General features: G+C 42.4%; 2 protein-coding genes across 16 annotated transcripts in view; one reads left to right on the top strand and one right to left on the bottom strand.

Annotated features, from left to right (window-relative positions):
- The first annotated feature begins 349 nt into the window (after positions 1-349).
- WDSUB1 (WD repeat, sterile alpha motif and U-box domain containing 1) lies at positions 350-17,929 on the top strand. Of its 7 annotated transcripts, none has more exons than XM_063401111.1 (12): positions 350-695; positions 1,486-1,607; positions 3,803-4,212; positions 7,278-7,462; positions 10,214-10,306; positions 11,011-11,104; positions 11,364-11,397; positions 13,109-13,149; positions 13,234-13,340; positions 14,226-14,405; positions 16,315-16,449; positions 17,662-17,929. In XM_063401111.1, the coding sequence occupies exons 3-12, from the start codon at positions 3,815-3,817 to the stop codon at positions 17,814-17,816; spliced, it is 1,422 nt and encodes a 473-aa protein (XP_063257181.1). In that variant the 5' UTR covers positions 350-695; positions 1,486-1,607; positions 3,803-3,814; the 3' UTR covers positions 17,817-17,929. The 7 variants fall into 7 exon arrangements, with proteins under 7 accessions (XP_063257181.1, XP_063257185.1, XP_063257186.1 ...); XM_063401115.1 differs by having other exon boundaries at positions 350-741; XM_063401114.1 differs by lacking the exon at positions 350-695 and adding an exon at positions 840-854.
- A 334-nt stretch (positions 17,930-18,263) lies between these two features.
- TANC1 (tetratricopeptide repeat, ankyrin repeat and coiled-coil containing 1) overlaps positions 18,264-24,853 on the bottom strand; it is a 57,759-nt gene continuing 51,169 nt past the window's right edge. For all 9 annotated transcript variants that reach the window (XM_063401101.1, XM_063401105.1, XM_063401108.1 and 6 more), the window contains 6 exons: positions 24,643-24,818; positions 23,532-23,664; positions 22,631-22,722; positions 22,070-22,216; positions 21,517-21,617; positions 18,264-20,799 (listed from right to left, as the gene is read on the bottom strand). In XM_063401101.1, the coding sequence (XP_063257171.1) occupies positions 19,440-20,799; positions 21,517-21,617; positions 22,070-22,216; positions 22,631-22,722; positions 23,532-23,664; positions 24,643-24,818 (2,009 nt within the window). In that variant the 3' untranslated portion in view covers positions 18,264-19,439. The remainder of the gene's footprint in view (positions 20,800-21,516; positions 21,618-22,069; positions 22,217-22,630; positions 22,723-23,531; positions 23,665-24,642; positions 24,819-24,853) is intronic.

The raw sequence follows: 24,853 nt of genomic DNA, 5'->3' as shown, positions 1-24,853 counted from the left end.
GTCTGTCATCTCTTTAAAAAATTTTGAATGGTAAAAAAGCAGCTGAAAATCAAAATATGTAGCTTTAAAAGGAGGTCTAAAGCCTTATTTTTAATAGTGGCTCTTACCTAGGAATCAGAACAATCAAAGGCCAGGCTTCAGCCGTGGATCACGGAGCGCGCAATCAAATAATGTGCTATAAAACAGTGTGAGATGGTACAGACTAAACACGGAAGACGTATCATTTAGGGAATGCTTCCTGGGCACAGTGACTCCGAGAAAAGTGAATCTGTCTTCCTCAAAACATGTACCATTTATTGTACATGAGTTGCTGATCGTGTGTGTGGAGGGGAAGATGGTGTAAATAACCTGACGGCTGCTGGGCCAGGGGAAGCGCTCTCTGTTGGAACTCCACTCTCGGCGAGGGCCGCGCCTGTGGCGGGGGGAAGGCCGGGCTGAGGCGGGCACCGCGTGCATCTCAGCGCTGCCCGCTCGGACACGGCCGCGCCCGGAGTGCGCTTTCTGAGGGCGCGGAAGTGGCCGGGGGCATCCGGCGCCGCCGCCCTCCCACAGGCGCTGGCACCACCCGCACGCACGTAGGGTTCGTGCCGAGGCAGCCGCAGCGCCGGCGCCTGTTGTGCGGCTGCGGGCCGGAGCTGAGGGCGCCGAGCGCTGACTCCATCCGCGCTGCCTCGGGGCCGGGACCGATGGCGGCGGTGAGAGGGGAAACGCATCGCCGCCTCCCCCCGCGGCCGGCGCAGAGTGGGTCGGCCCGGGCCGCACCGTGGCGGGAGGCGGGGGGAGCACGACGCGTGCGCAGTCGCTGGGCGGTGCGGGGTCCCGAGGCGGGAGGCGCCGGGGCCGGGGCGCGCGAGGTGCGGCGGGGTCCCCTCGCGGCGGTGTCCCCTCACGGCGGGGTCCCCTCACGGCGGGGTCCCCTCGCGGCGGGGTCCCCTCGCGGCGGGGTCCCCTCGCGGCCGGATCCCCTCACGGCGGGGTCCCCTCACGGCGGGGTCCCCTCGCGGCGGGGTCCCCTCACGGCGGGGTCCCCTCGCGGCGGGGTCCCCTCACGGCGGGGTCCCCTCGCGGCGGGGTCCCCTCACGGCTGGATCCCCTCACGGCTGGATCCCCTCACGGCTGGATCCCCTCGCGGCGGGGTCCCGCGCAGCCGGGGCAGGATTGGGTTGGGTTGTTTATCCGAACCTGCCACTGGAGGTCGAGGTGACGCCGCCGACTTTCCGAGCGCGTCCCGACCGCGCCGCCGGCGCGATGGGTTGGGTGGGGCTAGGCTGCGGGAAAGAGCAATAGGGAAGGGGCTGCCAGCGGTGTCGAGAATTGCTGTAGCTCTTTCTGTGGGCAGGTGCTGCTGGTTTGTGGATTATGAGAAAAAATACGTAATTGCCAGAGGAGGCGATGTTGTGGTGCTGAACATCTCTGGTGACGAATGCTCCCGCTGCTCCTCGCTCCCTCAGTCAATTTATTTATACTGAAACCTCTTGTTCTTAGGTTTGCTTTCCTGCAGCGAACTCCTGAAAGTCTCTTTACAGTGAGATCAAGGTGCCTTTTTCAGCTCATCGTTCCAGATGTCAAGCTTTGTCTAACTCTTCGGTTTCTCGTAGTTGAAAGAAGTATGTTTATTTTCTTTCTGCATCTGTTATTGATACTACTTAATCTGTTTAATGGTTTTAAAGAGAGTAGTAGTAAAACAGCATCCTGAAGCTAAAATAGGTAGTATTCAATGATTTGGTCTTCAACTAAATTGCTGTGCCATACACTATCTGAAAAGAACAAGTATTTTGCCCTTGCATATGCACCTTTGTGTATATGTACATAATTCTATGTGTGTGCATGCATTTATACATACTTGTGTGTCCATGTATGTACAAAACTGTGTGTGTATGTTTATGTAAAAAAAAAAAGTGAGTATACGTGGTTCGCAAATGCTTGAGATCACAGGTCCTCAGCAGTGAAATCATTATTCGCAATGGAGCACTTATCTAAAACGGCAGACTATTATTTCAGTTAACTCAATAAAAAAATAGTATTGCTAGTTTATTATCAACAGCTTGTAAGAGTTGTAGGCACTTAATTTTGGCTCTGTGCTTCCTTATTCTCAGGAAACTTGATCTGCAGCATGGGGAGTTACTGTTTGGAGTGTACCTCTTCAGGGGATTTCCCAGACCCAGTGTAAATCACTTGTCTGATACAATTTAAACTGGTTCCAGCAGATTTAAGTCCTGGGGAAACGCATGCAAATTTCACATTGTCTTTTGTTGTTCTGTGTAGTAGCAAATGCAATTTCGGGAGAGGTTCCAATTCTGATCACCCAACTAATACTCACATTTTGACTTAAATGTTTTAGTCAGTCTGGTCAAACCTTGGATTGGCAACACAGGTATGTGGTATTGCGCAGATGTTTTGCCATCACTGCTGTCGCTATCTGTGAAAGTAAGCAGAAGGGAGCTCTTGGACAAATTCAAACAAAAATGAAGTGGATGCAAGCAAGGACAGGTAGCCTGGTAGGAATACAGAGAGATTGTTTGAGCAGTCAGGGATTAGGTTGGGAAAGGTAAAGTCCTGATGGAATTAGATCTAGCCAAGGATGTCAGGGGCAACAAGAAAAGCCTCTATAGGTATGTTAGTTGATTTATTAAAATATGAATATCGATGTAATATCAATATTCAACTGTGACGTACAAAAAAACTCTGTAACACTTAAAGTTAGTGTATGTTTATTGCAGCGCATGGGTTAGCTCCCTAATGCACACTGCAAAGGTAATTACACAGCCTTTTATTTACAAAAATGTTGAATACACAAAATAGAAATGTATATTCATACCCCTGTCACTTCCCCTTCTCCGCTTCCTATGCTAACACGGCTATTAAGCATGCGGAGTTTGTTCCCTGAAACTGAAATGGGTCGGTGGTCCTTTCGTGGGGAGTGGTCACTGAAAGGAGGAAGTAAAACGAGTCTTCCTCATTCTAAACTTTCAACCTTTTCAATGCAGATGTGATTGATGGGTGGTAGAACTCCCTGTTTCCTGTTTTCTAGGACTATTTCAGTGGGTTTCTGGAAGCAGGAGGTCTTGTGCTGTATTGATTAGTTTCTCTGTTTGACAAGCAATGAGTTATTAAATCCGGGGTAGCTTATCTTAAATCCAGTTTCTTTTTAACCATCCTCTAACTTTTAACTGATTTAAGCAAAGCTGATGTTTATTTCAGCTAAATCGGCAACATCTGTTGTTAACTATAACCTTAGCTTTCCTCAAAGCTTCAAAATTAGTGTCACATAATGATAGAAGGAAGATTAGGAAGAGTGTGGGCCCTCTCTGGAAGGAAGCAGGAGACCTGGTTAGCCAAGAAGTGCTCCAACCATACTCAACAAAAAGGATGGAGAGGGTCTTTTTACAAGGGCGTGCAGTGTTAGGAAGGGGGATGGATTTAAACTGAGAGTGGGTTTAGATTAGCGATTAGGCAGAACTTCTTGGCTGTGGGGTGATGAGGCCCTGGCACAGGGTGCCCAGAGGAGCTTGGCTGCCCCACGCGTGGAAGCATTCAAGGCCAGACTGGATGGGGCTTTGAGCAATCAGATAGTGGAAGGTGTCCCTGTCCGTGGCAGGGAGTGAAGCTGGATGAGCTTTAAGGTCCCTTCGAACCCAAACTAGTCTGTCATTTTATGATTCTGTGCTTTAACAATGCTAGGTGAAGAACTTGCCTTTGCAAATGAGTTTTTGTTTCTTTTTTTTCCTTCAGAATTTGTCTTGCTAATGTAGTATGTTTCATTTATGAAATAGGAAGTCTTAACTGTTAAACTTTTTTTCAGATTTTTTTTTAAATGGCGACATTAATTCGCACTTTAGCAGATCATAGTGATGATGTCAACTGCTGCGCCTTCTCATCGTCGTGCTTGGCCACTTGTTCCATGGACAAAACAATTCGCGTCTATTCTCTGCGCGGCTTCGCGGAGCTGCCGTACTCGCCGCTGGCGGGCCACGCGTACGCCGTGCACTGCTGCTGCTTCTCGCCGTCGGGCCGCCTGCTGGCCTCCTGCTCCACGGACGGCACCACGGCGCTGTGGGACGCGCGCCACGGCGGCCGGCTGGCCGTGCTGCCGCAGCCCGGGGACAGCCCCGTCAGGGTCTGCCGCTTCTCGCCCGAGCCCGCCTACCTGCTGGCGGGGGCGGCCGATGGCAGCGTGGTGCTTTGGAACGTGCGCTCCTTCAAGCTGCACCGGTCAGTGCCAAATGTTTTGTGACAAATACTTAGTTTTGAAGTGAATGTAGTTGAAGTAGTATGCTGTAGTTGTACGGTGCTTACACCACTGATGGATATCACAAAGAAACGGGGATAGAATTTAGATGACCAAAAGATTTACCAATGGGAGAGGGAGAAGTGCTGAGTAGCTTTTTGGTTTTTTAAAGTTAAACAAGAACTCAAGAAGCTTTAATTTTTACAAAGTTATCTTGCATCTAAATCCTGATTTTTTAAAAATTCATTTCATTGGTTTAACATGAGGCCAGGATGCATTGCTGGCTGTGTGGATCAATAAACTGTGGTACATAATACACAACCAGTGGAACCTGACTGTACTGTGTGCTTTGGATTGCATTACACACAGTGGTATAAATCAAATGTTTGATTACCAGAAGTTTGGAGTTGAGGGAGGAACGTTTCACATAGGCTTCCAAGAAACATTTGAAAACAAAGCAGATGAGCATATTTATTGGCGTTGTACAGTTAAAGGCGTGAGCCTTAGAGCTATCTTCAGAGTCCTCCTCCACATCTGTGTCTTTCAGTGAGTTCTTCAGGCCAGTTCTTGTAAAGAACTTGTACTTTGGCAATACATTATTTAGGTTTTAGGGCCCTATTACAGAACTAAATTACTCTCTAAAGTTAGAAAAGTAACGAACTGATGTTTCACTCAGGACTGAGGGGGCATCTGTTTCTGAAAGTCAGAATTGTCTGATGTCAGTGGTCCCCTGTCAAGCAAATCCCTCCTTTGGTGGCCTCTTTGCCTTCTACAGCACTGATTTATGTGTAGTTTTTCAAAATGATTGATTATAGTTACTTGTAATTGTGTAAATCTAGAAATTTGTCCATAAACAGAATTCTTACAGATTTTTGTCACCGTGTTTTTTGTAATACTTACAGAAACACTGAAGTGGTGGTTTTGTTTTCAGACTGTAAAGAGGTACTGATAACCCATTTTTTCCTAGTTTTATCTTTAAGAAAAATTGGGAAATACAGTTGCTAGTATTCTGAAATCTGAGGGTTTATCTGTTTTGAGACATTACTAGTGAAGAGATTATATTTATTGTATTCAGAATGCTTGTTGCTGAAGGGAAATACCCAGAAATATAAGAACAACATTTCTTACAATTGTATGCTCTTATACATGCACTGATGCATGTTTTAGACCTACATCCTAATTTTCTTCTAGTTGAATGGTGGATGTATAATGACTATGTAGAAACGATATTGTTATTACAAGCAGAAATTATTCTGCTTTGGTGCTTTCATTGCAGAGAAATAAGAAAAAACTTGAACATTCCCATCCTGTCCTCTTCAACCATTAAAAGTTCATTTCAGAGTGTAAACAGGCCAGCAGTAGTCAACTTTATATCTATTTTGAGATGTGTATATGTGTATGCATTTTCAGCTCATGAATTTTTTATTGTCATTTGTAATTGCAGATAGAAAAATGCTTGTCTTGTTTTTAAAAGTTGAAATTAGTATCTCATAGCAATCATCAAGGTATTTAAAAATTATGTCAGAGGAAGTTAGTTAACCATCTAATGTCCATCTGTGGTCCTCTGTTTCTTTTGAAACAGTTGATTATATTCATGCTGAAAATGAGAAAACATTTTACCACACTGTTTTGTCACTTGACTAAATATATGGATCGTAATTATAATAAAATTACATAATATTTGCTCTTTATCTACTCAGCTGTTGTAATTGACTGCCCAAATTGTGAAGTAAGATGGTCATTTAAGTAATTTCTGTGGTGGATGTGAACAAGAAAGCAAGTTGACTTACATGTATTTCTTAGTGGTCTCTATTTCCTGTTCAGTAGTCAAGTTACAAAACTGGTATTTGCCCTGCAAGTTTTAAATATGTGCACAATGCTATTTATTTTACTGTTGTTTTCAGAGCAGAATCTGCAATTTATTGTGTGAAAGAAGGAAAATTGTAAAAGCTGCACTAAAGAAAAAGGACTGTACATATAAAAATGGGAAGCACTGTAGTGGATTTGATAGTATTCTTAATAAAAGAATTAAGGGAGAGAATGCTTTTTAGAGGGTCATGGGTCTGTTTAGTGTGACACTGAGGAAAATTTATTGATTTGTCTTCTGTGACATTAAGTTTGACACCTCTGGCAGTAAATAAAATTTCTGTCAGTAAAAGAGAATTTTCAGCTGTTCTACAAAGTAGGCAGAGTAAATAGGACTGACATTTCTTGCCATGTGACTGTTTCTCATGGCTGTGATTTTCTCCCTGCACTTAAAGTCTCAGCTATGCAAGCTTATCTGGATTTGATGTCTCTTAAAAGGAGTGAGACTCTTTCTCTTAACTTTGGGTTATCAGATAATGTAAAGGATGTCAGGTTGAGCCCACTTTGTTCCTGAGGGTTGACCCTCAGCGTGCAGGTTCCATATCTGCTAGAAATTTTCTTTGAAGATCAGTTTTACAAAGTGCTTTGGCTGACTTAGTTAAAATACAGAATTTCTTTTCCACATTGCTTTCTCTTGTGTACAAGAGATACAATCATTCAAAATTAATCCCACATCATAAATCACAAAGTATTCTACTCAGCTACAGCTTATCATATGGGCTAGTGGATGTTCTCTTTTGTCTCTAAAACCAGAAGAATTGTCAGTCTTTTCCCCCCTTGTTTGTGTGCATGTAAATCTATGTTAATGACAGTTGTGTATTTATCTTCAACTTTGAAAATGTATCTTGTGTAGAATTTTAAGAGTGCATTGTGCCTTTTAAGTGTTAAATCGATGCAAATTTTCTTTAGTTTGAAAATGATTTTATCACTCAGTTAAAATTATTGCCTTGGGTTTCCATCTCATGTTTTTACTCCTGCTGTCAAAGAGCAGGTCTGGTCCTTGCTGCACAGCTTATTTTGCTCTCTTTTCTTAGTTGGTTTGAGTTTCTCTTTCCTCGGTTAGCTAGTTCCAAAGTGCAAATCTTAGAAGAGTTTGGCTTATTGCATCAGACTGCATTTGAGAGGTCACTTTGTAGAACTTTACCTGCTCTAAATTCAAATCCTGTGTACTCTTGCTTTTCAGATCTGCGAAAGTTAAAGGTGGTTCTTTGATGGCTTGTGCATTTGCTCCCAATGGAAATTTCTTTGTCACTGGATCATCAAGTGGTGATTTAACCATTTGGGATGATAAAATGAGATGCCTGTATAATGAAAAAGCACATGATCTTGGCGTTACCTGCTGTGATATTTCTTCACATCCAGTATCTGGTTAGTTATTCAACTCACCAGGGGAGGATCATTTTCAAAGAGAGACTCTATTTCTCCCTAGCTCTTGTTTTCATATTCTTTTTGCCATTGGTGCTCAAAATACAAATGACCTTGTGAAGAGATGATGTTTTAGAATATTCTTAAGTAATGGTTGTGGTCAGGTTGATGGCAAGGAATGTACTAGGTCAACAGACGAGGTGATCACTTTGAGTAGCTAATTACCCCAGGCAGACAGGGGTTTTAGAAGATGCAGTGCTTGATTACCATTCCCACTTGACTCTCTCATGCTTTGGTTCCCAAGGAGCAGGCCTGGATTAAAACAATGCAGAGAGCTTAACCTAATGCTTGAACTGTGGAATATGAACAGATAGGCTATTTTCCTGCACCTCACTTTCTCATTTAGAGGAATTTGGGGGAGTAATGAGCCCAGAATCTCCTGCGTTCCACTAAGGTGTTCAAAAATCCTAGAGCTGTTTTAGCATTTTACCACATGGTCATTTGCTTCTAATGGAGGTTGGGAAATTAGGAAGAAGACTCCTTGTCAGCTTTAGGAAGTAATGCAGCAACTTAACAACCTTATGTGTATACTTCTCATGCTTTCCAGGTCTATTATTGAGACAAAGTGACATTCATCAACATATTTAGGCTTTTGTATTCAGAACACACAAGCTGCCCTTTCAAAGGCCCCAACAGCTGTACCTGAGCAGCCACTTGCACCTTCAAGTGCTGAACGCAGCAGTAAGTGCTGCTGTCTGTGTACCAGCCTGTCTGAGGAGTGGTGCAGAGCAGGAGGAAAACAGGAGATAAGCAATGGGGAAGAAAGCAGGACAGAAGCAGGAGGAAGCTGAGGAAGAAGGGTGTGAACATAACACTTCAGAACAGAGAATCGGTGATGGGCAACACCAAATCAACAAATATGTGTCCACTGAAAGGTGTAGGATCTTTCTTGGTGAAAATACTGCACAAAAAACTCCATTGTGAATTAAGAGTTGCATCTGAGGGCAAAACATGCGTTGCAGCTGAAACAGATCATAGTGTAATTTCCACCACTCCATTTCATATTCAGATTATTCTCTTGGTTTAAAAATTGCAGCCTTCTGCCAAGATAAAGTGAAACAGGCAACAAAGCAGGTATTTCCTACACTGTGGATTTGTTCTGTATGATTTATGATAATTCTTGTTTTTTTAATCCATCTATTATTGAAAGTCAACATATTTCCTTTCTTGTGTTGCTGTTTAATCATCAGTGGTTGAACCTTCTGAGATTTTTGTTAGATGTAACACATTATGAAATGCATACAAGTAGTGCTTATCCAGTACAATTAGAGATAGTTTTGAGCTGAGACTCTCTTTACCTGCGTAATTCGGAGCACGTTTTGATCCGGAGGGTCTGATAGGTTCTTTGTGCTTTAGGCTGTGACAGGTGGTTATGCTGCCTTTGAAGTGGACTCAGTCCCAGTGGCCTAGGAGCTCACAGGATCTAGAGCAGTTGTGGTGGAGTTTGCCATCTTAAGGAATATAGGTCAGGTAAGGAATAGAGGCAGGCTTCCAGCTCCTCAGGGACATTGTCAGTGGGATCCCCGGGGTGACGAGAGAATGGAACAAGGGCTGGCAGCTCTTCAGGGAAGTCTTCTGCTGAGTGCAAGAGTCTGTGGTCCCTGGGAGCCAGAAACTGGGCAAAGAGGGCAAGAGACTGGCACGGCTGAGTCAGGAATTGCTGCTCAAACTAAAAGGCAAGAAACAAATGCACAGGCAGTCAGAACAAAGACATGTAAGCTGGGAAAGGTATAGAGATGAATTAAAATTGTGTAGGGAGGGGGTGAGGAAGGCTGAGGTGAAGATGGAACTGAGCCTGGCGAGGGCTGCAGTGTTCACAGCCTCTCACCCACAGCACCCCAAGTCCTTGGCAGGGTGCTCTCACCTGCTCACCCTCCAGCCTGGATTGTTACCGGGTTGCCCCAGTCCAGCTGCTGCACCAGCACTTGAGGTTCCCATGGGCTTGTCCAGGTCCCTCTGGGCTCCTCCCGGGTCCTTGTCCTTCCAGTGTGTCACTTGCACCACAGCTTGCAGGTGGTGCGGGTGAGATTTGCTGAGAGTGCTCTGGCTCCCTATTAAATATCTTAATGAAGATATTAAATAGCACTGGTCCCAATACAGAACCCTGAGGGACACTACTGGTCCTTGGGCCTCTGAGCCATTGACTTACCCTCAGGTTGCAACCATCCAGCCACTTTCTTATGCATCTGACAGTCCACTTGGGGAACATGGTAATTCAGAAGTGTTCATAGCCACTGAATCAAGGGGGGAAAGCTGTAAAAGTGTTACTTTTACAGTAACACTTAAATGCAGTATTTCACACTTAAATGCAGTATTTACTAAGTGTTTGGCTGGACTGCAGTCATGTCAGCTTATAAAAATGAAAAGTTCAACGTGTAAAAGTATGAAAATTCCCTGTCAGATACTCTAAAATTTTGTACATGTGTATGTGGTTTATTTTGAGAATTATGGAACTGTAGAAAAAATGGATATAACCATATAATTTAGATTAAAAGACTCCAGCAGTATAATCAGAGGAAACAAACATTTCCCATCAAGAAACCTTAAAACATGAGCACAGCCCTGGTCTTGTTCAGACAGGAGTGTAACGATATTTATTTCTTATATCCAAACTGTTTTAGAACTTCTGCAATGATTTTTATCCTGATGTAGTTTACTGATCTGACTCCCATTTTTATATTTTAATTTTATCAGATAGTGCAAATGGGTTCAAATACTTCCAGATGGCTTCCTGTGGACAAGATAATCAGATCAAACTCTGGCTTATTTTGTTTGCAGATTTCTTAGGTTTGTATGGAAATGTTTTTTGAATATACCAATGTCTTGGGTCTTTAGTGACAATTTAAATCAAAAATCAAATTTATACTACTGGATTCACAGCCAAACTAACCACAGGTTGAAAGTTTTCTTTTAATTATTAGCTGGAGAACAGCTAAGGCATTCAGCACTTTGTGATGCTGTGCCATGTAGATTTTATTTAGTGATTTATTTATCAACAAGTATTGAAAGTAAAGATTTTATAAAAATCCTACTGTGGCCTTTCAACAGGTTGATAGGTTAAAGCCTCTTAATCTGCCTGGCCAGGGAGAGGTTTGTTTATATGTTTCAGCATATCCTGGGCCTTGAATGAGAGCTGGAGAAAAGAATACAAAAGCTGCAAAAACTACAATGTAGAGACTAGGTAAATTGCCAGAAGTATCTTCAGTGGGTCCTTTTTTGTAATTTCTTATGTGTAAAAGTATGTAAGGATTAATCTTACATGTCCAGATGCACATTTAATTATCTAAAACTGTGTGAGATATGCTAAGACCACAAAGTGAGTAAGTTGGAGATACTAAAAAGGGAGGAGATCTGTGATCTTTTTATCCCCTTTATTGTAAACAGTACGTCAGAGTCACATCTTTGGTGGAGCTTTGGGCTTCTTAAAGCAGCTTGTGTTACACCTTGTCAGATATGGCCATATGTAATGATTTACTTTTTTGTATTTTTAGGTGTTCAGTTAAAATATAAATGCACACTGAGTGGGCACTCTGCCCCAGTTCTGGCTTGTGCATTTTCGTGTGATGGACAGATGATAGTCTCAGGGTAAGCAGCACCTTGTTGAAATGTCTGGCTGTCCAGGTTGACACTTCAATACTGTAAAACAGAAAATTCAAAAGAGTTGAAGCTTTCTAAATATTTATTATTGATAATTAAGGTTCTGTGACCTCTAGAGCTGTTGAAGTGTCTTTGCAATCCTCTTGTAGGTGACTGAGTTTGAAATCTCGGGTTGTGGAAAAGGTTAATGAAACAGTTTCCTTTTCCTTCTCTGCATCATTTTAATGTCAATGCGTTTTATTTTAAGGTCTGTGGACAAATGCGTCATAATCTATGAAACTGTAAGTATAGCATAATACAATAATAACAGCATTTGTTGGGGTGTTGTCTTCAAATATGAGCACTGCTTCTGCAGGGTCTTATCAATGAAAAAATATTAAAGAATACAAATGATACAAAGCCAAAATATTTACTGTGCATTTGGGAGTAGGAGGGGAAGGAGTCTAAGGAAAAATGTCTCCTGAGAGATATTTTTTATTTACATTGTGAGGATTTGTCAGTTGATTTCTCTGCTGTAGGGTGTTACTCCATTAATTCCATACTTACGAGTATTACAAGATTCATATTGAAGCAGAAGGATTTTTTTGTTATCCTAACTTTATCTTAGCTTCCAAAGCAAGGAGGACTGTACATTTTGACATAAAATCAGGAATGGTGATCATAGAAATTCTGTAGTTAGTTATATGGGAAGTGCACATAAAATAGAAGCATAATAAAGAATTCAAGAAAATTTTTCTATTACATACAATGTCTTTAAAATATATTGGTTAAGCATTTTCTATAATAATGTTGTTATATCCTTTGTGATTCACCTGGAAGTGGTATATATACCTTTAGTACTTTATAGTATTAAAAATAATTATTTTATTGAAAATGAAGGATGAACAAATTTTAAACTTATTCAGCTTGCTCTCAACATACCTATTGTATTGATACGATTTTTAAATTGGCATTAAAGTTTTTCACCAAAATCCCTAATATGATACCTGCACACTTTTTGGCCCAGTTACTTTAGTAGTTTGAAGTTTAGGCACGTATGTAAGATGTCCTCTAGAGTCTGGGAGCCTCAGAAAATTGAAAGATGAAGGAAGCCACAGCCCAAATATTTCTTAACATTGTTCATCAGCTTTTGTGGCGTTAGGTTTTTATCTAATAGGACAATAACTTCTAGTTGTGAATTCTCCTTTGGAGATACTCAGAACCCACCTGGACACCTGTCCAAGGTGATGCTGCTTTAGCAGGGGGTTGGGCTGTATGATCTCCAGGGCTTTCCATCCATCCTGTGATTCTGTGAGGAAAAGTGGGAACAGTAAACCCTTGTGAGAGCGAGAGAGATTTCAGCCTATATTAGGGCACTTTAATCATGTTGGACAGCTCAAAATACTGGAGTGCTGGCTGAACAATTAATGATTCAGAATAACATTGCTCATCATCTTTCCAGCCTGACTGTACCTGTCAAAGAAATGCTATTTTTCATAGGGGGAAAATAAGTTAAAACTGCCAAAATTCAGGAATTTAGGTTTTTAGTAGCGTTTAGTGGCCAAATAGAGAATAGATGAAATAGGTGTGGTTAATTATTGGTCCAATTGAAAGATTATGGGTTGACCCCCACAATGACCATTTTGGTCATTTCTAACACAAGATTTGTAGAAGAAATGTCTTTATCTGCACAACCAACCAGCCAATATGGATTTAACTCAGTCAGTGTTTCTGGCACTGTTCCCCCTGCATGTTCATGCTGGCTGATTGTGCAGGGAACAGTGTCCTAGGGAATCTAATAGGGGCTTCAGGCAGAAAATTCAGTTTGCATTTCTGGCTGCTGGTCAGCCTTGTCAAGGTTGCAGGTGATTGAGTTTGTTGTCTAACTTCTCTGAAGGCAGCTTCTGTCACCTTTCAAGAAGCAATATTCCCTATTTTCAAAGGAAGCATACAGGTGAAGAAACTTTTTTTTTTTATTCATTAAGATTTAAAATCACAAAAACTCTTTTGCAGAGTACTGGCAATACCCTTCACACTTTGTCTCAGCATACAAGGTAAGAAATCAGCATGATTATTCTGTTTCATAAATAAAAGAAATCCTTTTCTTGTGAGTTTTCAGACCTGTTTTTTATCTGTAGGTATGTTACAACTTGTGCGTTTGCACCACATAGTCCCTTACTTGCCACAGGCTCAATGGATAAAACTGTGCACATATGGCAGCTTGACCTTAAGCAGCCCTGTGCAGGTCAGTGTGTGAAGTGTTTGTAATCTGTTCTTTAAATTAAAACACCATCTGAAGATGCGAAAATCCCACATTCTTACCTGCACTTAATGTGTAACGTCAGGATTGTGTGCATATGCTTAGAAGAGGTATTCTCTTTTGGTTATTTTGTGAAGAAAAATATACTAGATGTATCTTAATGTTATTAATTTGCTGTATCTGTTTTTCTGGTATTTGCAATTGCTTATTCTCTGGATAGCATTTAAGAGGTGAATATTTTTGCCAGAGGGCTGAAAGATTTCTTGGACACTCACAATTAGTGACAAATTGAAAATACACTAATTGCAAGCATAATTGTCAATTAGAAGTGCACCTTACCAGTCATTATAAGTGAAAAACTAATTGTACAAATGACACTAATGCCATTAATATAGAATAATGAATGGTACAAATTACACCAGCACCTAAAATTTGTGGAACAAAGGTACAGATTGTTTAAAGCACAACAATAAGTTTGGGTTTTGGTGTGCCTTCCAAGGTGTGAGATGATTCCAGTGTCTGCTTACACTTTTCTGTGTTTGTTCAATTCAAATTTGACAGTGTAGGCATCTAAGAGACTAAATTCCTCTAAACTTTGAAAATTCATAGGTAAGAGGTAAATCCAAATTACTGCCCTCCCTCCCAAAAGAATGTCTAATAAGCATTTCTTTTATTAGATGAAGAATTTATAGTACTGAGAACACTTAAAAACGGGATCTATTAATGGCATTGTTTCTTTGAACTGAGAACTTCATTCTCAGTTGCTTTTTGGGAGGTTGTGATGAGGTTTTTTTGTGGGGGAGGGCAGAGGGTGTTGCTAGGTTTCAATTTTGTTTGTTTGTTGGTTTTAACTTTTTTACATTTCCAAAGGAGGTACTGTAGAAAATGAATCAAAGGTGGCTGTCGAGGACTGGTCAGAGGATGATGTTTCAGCCTGGCTCTGTGCACAGGATTTATCAGACTTCGTTGGACTTTTCAAAATGAATAATATTGATGGCAAGGAACTACTGAATCTTACTAAGGAAAGTCTTGCTAACGAATTAAAAATTGGTAAGAATATTGAAATCCAAATAGTTTTGAATCTCTAGATAGAATACTTTGAAATGTTGTAATGAAAGCAAGTTAGGAGTTCCATACATGGATTTTTTTTCCCTGAAATGCCTTTTTCATCTCATTTCCAGAGCTGTTAAAAACTCCCCTAATGTTACATTGTCCACAGTATTCCATTTTTTGTGTGTGTGTTTGCTCATACCTGGAGACACACAATGCACTTCTACTAATGATGCTCTTAAATGATCTTACCTGATCTTGTTTCTATTTTCCTTGTTTGATCTTGTATTATTAAGCTGTGGAAAAGGAATTTCAGCTTTTTTCTATAATTCATGTTTCTCACTTTGGTAAATAGGGTGGTCTGTAGTTTTTCCTATCAGTCTGCAGAAGTGCCATGTTTAGAATTGCAGGTGTTCACCAACCTTGGATCAAACAGTGAAATTTTTAAGTGTCCATTTGATGATGACTTTTGGTAAGGATCAAGCAAAGCTTGCCTAGCTCAGACACTTTCTAGTACATCAGGGTTCCTACATTGTCCTGTTGCTTTACTGCAAAACTGTGATTACATTTTAGAAGGAATCACAAAGAAGCACCAGATTAGTAAGGATTCCACAGTGGTCACTATGAAATAAGAAGTTCAAGGATAGTGAACTGCACTGGAACTTTCAAAATACAAAAGTTCTCTGTTAATTTTGATGACCAGATTTAGGTGTAAATTAGGTACTAATAAGTTTGTCAAAGTGAGGTCAAGTATAACAAAAGGCTGAATGAGGTAAGAAACATTTTAAAAACTAGTTGGATATTGTTCATTGTAGGAAGACTGCTCCCTTCTTCTTTTGTGTGTGTTTGTGAAATTGGTCTATATTGGATCCTATTATCTCTGTGTAACAGCTAGCTTTGTTAAAGTCTAGAAATAACAGAGATGCTGGGAATCTGTCAGGAATTGTCATCCATGAAAGACACTTGGCTTCCTCAGTTTATGCAGACATTTTCCTTAGCACTGAAGTAGAGGCTAATCAAATAACGCTGACTAGAAAGTTCTGTGAGAATTGAATGTCGTGTGACCAATGACCTGCTACAAAGAGAGTCCTCTGTGGGGAAAGAAATACAACAAAGTTATAGAAATTATGGCTGCATATATCGGACTTGAAAAATTGCTTTCTATCTGCCATAGCTCAAGCATTTACAGAATAGGAAAACACTATCTGCCTAAAATGAACATTTTCTGTGTTACACAAATTCCTGTTTAAATTTTAGGATTCTACCACCATACAAATGCTTGTCTTTTCTCTCCTGGATAAGCTGTTTTCTTTGCTCTGAGGATGTAAGATCTTGCTTAAGACCTCTAGAAGTTTTTCCCAGTCTTTGCAGTTTGGAGGATTTCAGTGTTCTTTTAAAAACCACAGGCTCGGGCAGCTTTCAGTTGTGCGTTTTTGTAGGCCCTAGACAGCAGTGCTGTACAGCAGGAGTGGTGTAACAGAGGTGGGTACGAGCAGCTGTGTGGAATGCCAAGGTGAAGGTGAAGGGAAATCAAATCCAGTCTGTTGGACGTGGTGGCAGCACCTGTGCACAGCTGCACCTTCCTACTGGCGCTGCTTTGTCCCATGCCAAGTCCTGCAGGGGCCAGTGCCAGGCTGTGGCTGCCAGGCCACTGCTCTGCCACGGCTCTGCTGCACTTGCACGGGTTTTACAGAATGTTTTCATTACTGCCCCAAGTTCCCGTTGCACAGCAGGAGAGAGAGCAGTGGCAGAGCTGGCTGGGGCGGGAGCCAGGGCTGGCTGCAGGCCTGTGGTTTAGGGGGGTGGTGAGATGGAGCTGTCTCCTGTAACACAGCTGCTGACTATTTCAAGACCTGACTTCCTTGCCTTACCCGTCTGCTGTCCACTTCATGTACAAATAATTTTTCAGAGTCTCTAGGCCTGCGCAGTAAAGTTCTCCAGAAAATTGAAGAACTGAGGATGACAATGATCTCGGTGTCTGTTCCTGATGAGTTCCTATGTCCTATAACAAGAGAGCTTATGAATGATCCTGTCATTGCCACAGGTATGTCTTTACATGACATGGATTAAAACTAATTATTTGAGGCTAAAAATAGGCCCATTTTGTGTTCCCACACCTATCCTATCATCAGCCTAAAAAGATAAACTGTTCTAAATAGCTATCAAAACAAACCAGAATTGTGATAAATGTTTAATTTGCTGAATTACAGCTCCAATATGGAGGAAAATACTGTATCAAGCAACTTCTCCCTCTTTTTAATGTGACTCCCTTTATGTGCCTTTGTAAATGTTACATGCCTAATTACAGTGTTGGCTCAGTAAGTGCGAAGTGGAATTTTGCACAAATCAAACAACCCTCCCCCAAAAAAACCCAAACCACCCAGGCTCATTACCATGCTTAGCACACCATCTACAGGGCACTTACTTAAAAGTTTGTACAGAATGAGACTCCTTTAATGCAGCAAGCCCTTGGAACTGTGATATGCCAGCAGCACGTTACAGTTAAAACATTTTGTGAAGAACTAGTGTTTTGTAGTTCTTGTGGGGAGAGGGAAGGAGGAGCACACAAGCATCAGAAAATCAGTATAGTTTTTTCTGTTGCTGTGTGGACAGTGACTAACTTCATCCAGTTCTGAGGTATTAGGGTAGAGTACTGAGAATTAAAGTGGTCAAAATATAAAAACATTTGCTAACTGCTGAGTGATGGTGGCTTTATTCAGTAAGGAGACAGGAGTACAGCTCTGTGTTACAGGAGGGGCACAGAGCCCGGGTTTGTTTCCGCCACAGAGATTCCTGGGTGTCTGACAGCTGATTTCTGTTCTTCTGGATCAGCTGGTTCAGCTCCAGCCCAAAGAGCCCAAGTCCTGAACCTGGCCAGGAGCTGAGGGCTCTGTACGGGCACAGGCTGGGTCAGCCAGGTGGCCAAGCCCCTGTTCAGCAGAGCAGCAGGCTTTAGCTGCCTTAGGCAACTGAGGGCAAGGAGCTTTTACTTCACACCATGGATCATTCAAACTGGAAAGTGTTATGTAACTTGGGCATAATATATTCTGGTGCTTTGCAGGCAGAGATAGAGATATGAAACTAGACAGAACTCTTTACATCCACAGTAAATATTTCACATACAGTGCACTTACTCTAGATCTCAGTTTTCCTGTTTGGATGTATTTCCTTACTTCCCTTTTACATTTAAACAGCTAACATCTGCACAGTGCCCAAGCCTCTGTAATACGAGCTTTTGTTGATGGTTTCTTTGCAGATGGCTATTCCTACGAAAGGGAAGCAATGGAAAACTGGATCAGCAATAGACGATCTAGTCCCATGACAAATCTTCCTCTCCACTCTCTTATGCTCACACCAAACAGGACACTAAAAATGGCCATTAGTCGCTGGCTGGAGACTCAGAAGAAATAGTTAAACCACTTAATTTTGAAGCCATTTGTTAAAATCAATTGTAATTTTATGCAGCTGAAGGAACTAATTTTATCAGTAACAAATGGAAAGTAAAAGTTGTGTTTCTCTTCTAATCTGTGGCTGGTTCAACCTTCACTGGTGGAAACTTGCAGAAAAACTTCCAAGTTCCTGGTAGTTCTACTTTGTGGTATTTCTGTTTAAGAATCAAGTATTCAAACTCAGTTTTTCAAATAAAAATTTTACTACATTAGTGAGTTTTGAGTCATCTTGCCAAGTAGTCTTTCAGAAGGTAAGAAATGGCAAAGTACAGGATCTGTATTTCTTTTTCTACTGTAACAAACCAAGATGTGTATGTCTTTCTCTGGTCCCCATTACTGGACACGTAGTTGGAAAAGCTGGGAGAGAGTTTCTCCTGTAACCATCAGGGACTGCATCTCAACCCACAGGTATATTAATAATCTTTATTTTGTATGGAAAGAGTACAGTAGCTGTGCAAAAATAGAACTACAGGACAAGACTAATATAGGACTTGTACAAAATATCAAACAGTAAACAATAAATAAGCTAAAGTGTAAAGATGCAAACTGCAAAAGGATGTGTAGAGTTGGGTACAGCTGTTTACAATGTACACAGAACACTGTAAAGCATGATGGGAAGAGTATAAAGCTGAGCACTCACCTGAATTCAACTCACAGGAATGTCACTGCAGCAGTTCATTTTCAGAATGTTCTTGCCAATAAAAAACCCCTCATTTCCTCAAAAAACCAACTTCTCCATCCTGTCATGCAACTGCACATACGCTTTTCCTCAAACTTTCACATTCACTCCCTCCCTTTCTTGGGTTTCCCATAAAAACATTTATTAAGCATTTAGTTGTTGTACCTTTTCACAAATAAACAATAGATCATTCTGCTTTAAGATAGCACCCAAAGGTGATTAGATACCCTATATAAAGTGCGATTATTGTTAATAGGCCATAATATTGTGTTCTTCAGTGCAATAACCAATATGGTCAAAGCCTCTCAATACACATGCAAATATTACTCATTTTATTTAATTTCTTCTATTTACTAAAAAGTTATATTTACATGTCTAAGCCTGGCTGCTTATAGTTTACTCATACACAAATTATTTATGCTTCCTAAATGTACATCATGCAACCCAAATTAGATCCCACTAAAAAAAAGATAAAATAATTTGACTTTAAAAAATGCATGCATGTTCAGATCTGAGTATTCTGCAGCAGATTATCTCCCTTAGCACTGCTGAGAGACATTGGCACGTAAGCATTTGAGAGCCATGAGTACTACGTGTGAGATGCAACAGAACCACAAACCAAGACTGAAGCTATGTGAAAGGAAACGCTTATTTAATGGTAACATGTAATGGAAAGGATTTCTCTGCTGAAGCTCCTAGGCAAACCTAATTGAGTCTTTCTACCTATGTTTGTTATTCCAGTTACTGTCACTGCCCTGTGACGGTAGGAACAGTTGGAAGTGGTTGTATCCCATTGAAGACTGCTCCCTGGGCCCCAGCCGTGCCCAGGCCGGCAGCGCTGTGCGGAGCAGTCAGAGCGTGCGATGCTGTGAGCCAGGCCTGCCCTGTCACTGCACACAACAGTGTTCACACGTTCGATTCAATGAACGATCGCTTTGGTTTTGCCGTGGGGACGTGACTGAGGTGGCCGTCCTGAGTGCTGTGGGATGGAAGCTGGGCTACAGCATCGGGGTACAAAAGAGAACCTTGGCTGGGTGAGCTGCTGTCTGTACAGTGCAGGGGGATTTGGCACGTGAGCTCTTCACGTTCCTTAGCTTCCATGCTGCTCTGGCTGTCCTCTCCCGGGGCAGCAGCTGTAGAGGATCCTTTAGCTGAGTAGTGTTTAACTGAGAACTTCTCCAAGCTGGAGGGCAGAATGCCTGCAGAAGCAATGTTTGTGGATAATCCATCTGCGGCCTGGGAGTGCCAAGTGCGACTGGATTGTGTGCTTTGCTGCTGGGACCTTGCAGTCTTGTCCATGATTCCCATGAACGGGGTTGTGCGAGGTCGGAGCTCAGGCCCCTGAGCGTGATTAGCGTTGGTCTCCTTGAGTCGAACATCGGGGCCCAGCCCCTTCACGCTGCCTGACAAACTGCTGGCTGAAGTGAAACTGCTTGAGGAGCCAGCAGGAATTACACTGCTGCATGGAGAACCAGAAGAGGCACCACAGGGTACAGGGCTTTGCTGCCTTGAGTCACTGAAATTCATTGGAGCAGAGGCTGCTGATGTGTCACCGGGTTTAGTTTTACTAGCAAAAGAACAAGAAGAGAGAGTCTCATGATGCTGTGGATGTGAGCAGTGGCTGGACACAAACTTCTGGTGCAGTTCATCAGTGGGATCTGCGGAAATACTTCCAGTTGACAATGTGCTTGTCCCATCCACATGCTGATTTCTAGAGTGCCGGATGGGCAAGGGACTGTGGGGAAGATGCTGCAAAGACAATTGTGTCTTGGTGCTGCATTGACTGCTTCCTGGTTTAGATCCAGGCTGCATGGAGCTCAGATGCTGATTAGTTTTTACAATCTGTGCCTGCTTTGTTGGCTGCATGATCAAGCCTGGCTCTCTCAAATACTTGTTGCTTGTTCTGCTTTGAGGGGACACAGATTGAGCTTTCTGAACACCTTCTTGAAGGGTCCTGCTAAATGATGAAGCAGCTGAGGAACACTGAAGCCTTTGTGGAGGGGAAAGAGATTCATTGGGGTGTGGCAGCTCATCTTCCCTCTCTTGAAGATTAGAATTATCATTCACACCTGGTACAATGTCCTCCTCCTCATTATCAGAGTTGTTGGTTTGTTCAGGTAGCTGTGGAGACTGATGCTTCTGTTGCTGTGTTCTCTGGAACTGTCTGCACTCCTCTTCCACCCGAGCCAGGAGACGTTTTATCTCCTGATTGCTGGGGCACAGCTGAGTGGCTTCCCGTAGGTCAGCGAGAGCAGCAAGCAGCTTTCTGTTTGGGAATAAGTAAACAGTGAAAACTGGGGCAAATCTGAGACCCAGCATTGCCTACTACTAATCCAGCTCCACCCTTGCAGCGTAATACCCTGATTTGTTGCTTCCTGCTGCAGGTGGTGACAAATGAGAACTGGAAGTTCTCGGCCTCAGGAAATTCTTAACTAGGGTGGAAGTGCAGACCCAATCCTCAACTCTTGTCTCAAGTATCCTGACACCCCATGAACTCTCTGCTGGGAACACCAGGAACTGACACTTTGTCTCACAAGCTCTTCACAGTTACCTCCAGAGTAGGGAACCTGCTGAACTCTGCTCCATGACCATTTATTGAGATGTTTAGAAAGACACGGTGACTCAAAAAGGCACCTCTTCCTGTACTTCAGCTACACCACTACAGTTTGTTATTATTCCAAGCTAAAGAGATTCTCTCCCCTTGTTTTTGTCTTCAACTGCTAATGATTCATCATATTCTGTCCTATCAAAGCAGCCAGTAATAAATCATATTCATTTACAGGGTATTCAGTATTGCCATTTAGATATGGTTGGCTTTATCTGGTAGAGAGACCTAGTACAGATGCAAAGTGTACTAAAAAGTACTAAAAAATTAATTTGTTTTTCAAATTTCAGATATAACTAGCAGAAAAGAACAAGGTATTAAGAATGGCAAGTTAAAAAAAAGAGTCTGTGCCAACAGATGCACAGAATCAAACAGTACCTGCTGTTTCTCTTGGCTCTTGCTCTGGCGTAATAGGCTTCATAACACTTGGGCTTCAGATCCAAGGCTTTGGTAGCAAACTCTTCAGCCATTCCAAAATCCTGACAAAGGAACCAAACGCGCTCGGTACGAGCCCGGCCGAGCTGCCGGCCCCGGCTGCAGGAGCGCAGCAGAGGCTCCTGGGAGCCTCTCTGTGTCTGCTCAGCACGGGCACAGCCACGCACCTGCGTGGGCTGGTTGGTAACAAAGGGTGGGAGCAGTGCTGTCCATCTGGTCTTTTAATAGACCACAAAGATCATCAAAAACCATCAAAGCAGCTCATCATTCTAAAGTAACTGCATGATCTAAGACCAGCTGTAATAGATCCCACATGCCTACATGCCCTCATCTTTACAGCCACCCATTTACTGACCTGATAAAGCCCAAGATCAGGATACAGTGAAAAGGATTCTAAAACAGCACAGACAGATGTGCCCATACAACCCCCGTGACACAGGATACAAGTCTCCGATTTCAGAGCCACAGAGGCAGCACACTAACAGCAAGAGCTTACGTTTGTTTTGCGGCGACATCGTGACAAGTTCAGGTATAATGAAACTCTCAGCTCAGTGAAGGCTTTCATTTCCTCACCAAACCCTTCCCTCGGGAACTTCCTTAATGCGTACTGATAGCGTTGTGCTGCTTCTCTCATCTTGCCTTTCTGCAAATTTTAGGGAACAAGAGGTTTATTCAGAAACTTTTAATATTGCAATACTGTTGCCAAAAAGCATATTTATATTTGACATCTACCCTTCAAGTAGAAAACACAGAGACAGATTTTTTAATAAATATATGCAATATGAACACCACTGTCAGACAAGCGCAGAGAGAGCCTGCATGTTAACCAGAGTTTGTGTTTCTTTCTGAACTCAAATGCTTAATGCTATTTGACAAGGATAGTGCTTGCACTAATATGTCCTACTAGTACCAGAAAAAAATCATGTATGATTCTGTTTTGTTTTAAACAGAGTAGTAATATATCAGATTATATAGTTGAAAAGGAGGCATAAAGGCATTCAGTCTACCTACAAGCAGAAGTGCAATGTTCTGCTGCCAGAAAAAAAAAATCACCTACTTTATACAGCGTATTTCCTTCTTCCATCAGTTTCTGCAGAAGAATCAGGAGAATATCGGGTTTGGAGGTGGCCATTGCCCATGCTGCATTTCCTGCAAGTTAAATTTTAAGGGTTTCTGACAAAAGGGAATAAAGTATGTTTCTGCTGTCTACCACAGTAGAAAGCCTGGTCCTACTCCAGTATATATTCCACCTACATGGAACCAGTAATGCTATTACCATCATAATTAGGGTGGTACACATTTAAAATACATCTATGCCACCACTTGGATAGCAGCCAGGTATTAAATGGTCTGATACATTTCATCCCTGTGAAGGAATGTGTGCGGTCGCAATTAAATTCAGGCCTAAGTGAGAACCTGTATTTGATCACACTTACTACCCAAATAATATGAAATAGTGATTCAAAGGTACTAAATATTCAGTAATTATGACATACACAACTGAACCATGTACTTGCCTACTGGTAATACACGACTTACATTTTTTTGGCCTACCCTTTGCAAAAATACAGTTCCACAGTTTATTAGAAGAATGTTATTTAAAAGTAAAACTTCCTTATCTAAATCATTAAGAGTGCCAAAATTATGTATCAGTAATAGCACAATCATAATTTTCTTGTCTTAAGGTAATATATTAAAAGCAGAATAACCATATACAGTGACTCCTCCAGACCTCACTGTCAGCACACATCAAAGGAGCAGAATAAGAGTCCTTTTGTTTCCTCACTTCTGAGTCTTGTGTCTCAGAAGTGCCTTTAAAGGAGATTGTTTCTCTTGGGTGGGCATCTGCAAACCAGATAGCCTGCAAAAATCTGGTGTTTTATTTCACCTGCTTTACAGAAATAACTAGTTCTGGCAGAGCAGAACCCAGTTGTTTGCCCTGGTGCAGTGTCACTAACCCAGCTTAGCTCCCTTTCTCAGCAGCATGACCACCACGGAGGTATTGCGGCAGCCGATGGCTCTGTCCAGCGGCCTCATGCCACTGTGGTCCACGTGCTCGATCATGGCTCCTTTCTCCACCAAATACTGCACCTGGGAGAAGCAGAGACACACCTTGGAACGTGGCTTTTGGTAATGAAGGCAGAACCAATGGAAGATTCAAGGTACCATGTAATCTTCTTTGAAACACACTGAGCACATGGTGCAGAGTACAGTACAGCCATCTAAAACAGGCTGGAGGGAAGCAGCAGTTCCTTCCCATAACCATTACTTGCCCACGTGCCACCAGCAGTGATCTTGTACAGTCCTGGCCATGGACAGCCCCCACAACCCACAGCCACGGGCCTGCTCAAGGACCTCTTCACTGGCACTGTCCCTGTCCCAGCCTGACCAGTGGCTGGGCACAGACCTACTGGTCTGGCCAGGGAAATGGGAGCTGGCACCGCTCCAGCACAATGACCTACAGCAAATGCAGGGACAGGAAGGAGCCTGGACACCCCTCATTCTCCAGCAGTCTCCAGTACCCAGAGTCACAGGCAAACACAGTGTCTGAAAACTACCGAAGCTGCTATGGAACCTGAGGGCTTCCCTACATTTCAAGTTAATTCAGACAAAGGCTGAACGGGACAACGTGCTACAGCAAGTCAGGTGCCACAGCAGCACCTGAAACAGATCATGTCACGTCTATGCAAGCTGCAGAAACACGGATGCGAGTGCAAGAGGCTGCAGGTGCTGCTGTGTCTCGTTTCTTGCTGACCTCGTGGATCTGTCCACAGTGCATGCAGACCTGAGCGTGCCCTTCCTCTTCTTACACCTCTCTGTGGGGTATTTCCTCTACGAAGGCACCGACTGACCAGGACCCTGAGAAGGGACCTCTGTGGGTTTGCAGCGTGATTCTGGGCTTCTACTTCATCTAGAAAATGCTAGCAAACATTTTCACTGCAGTCAACATGAGAGCAGTGTAACCCATCTTGGCTACTTCCCCAAATTTCCTATTTTGGTAGACAATATTTTTTCTAGATTGTAAATTTTTATACCTTTTTCTTGAACTTTCTGTTTTGTTATACTTACAATATCAGCATCCCCATAAAAAGCTGCCAAGTCTAGGGGTGTTCGTCCATTTTTGTCTGTCTGATCAGTTGCTGCACCTTTCTCTACTAAATACTGAACCACTTCCTTGTGGCCTTTCAGACATGCCCAGCTCAGAGCTGTCAGTCCTTCCTTGTCCAGAGACGAAACAGTTGCACCTGTAAAAGGAAAATGAACTTTGTTATGAAGATTC

The sequence above is a fragment of the Prinia subflava genome, chromosome 6 (genome assembly GCF_021018805.1).
Source record: "Prinia subflava isolate CZ2003 ecotype Zambia chromosome 6, Cam_Psub_1.2, whole genome shotgun sequence".
NCBI classification, from domain to species: domain Eukaryota; kingdom Metazoa; phylum Chordata; class Aves; order Passeriformes; family Cisticolidae; genus Prinia; species Prinia subflava.
The sequence above is the reverse complement of the archived record's forward strand: the minus strand, read 5'-3'. Positions and strand labels throughout refer to the sequence as shown.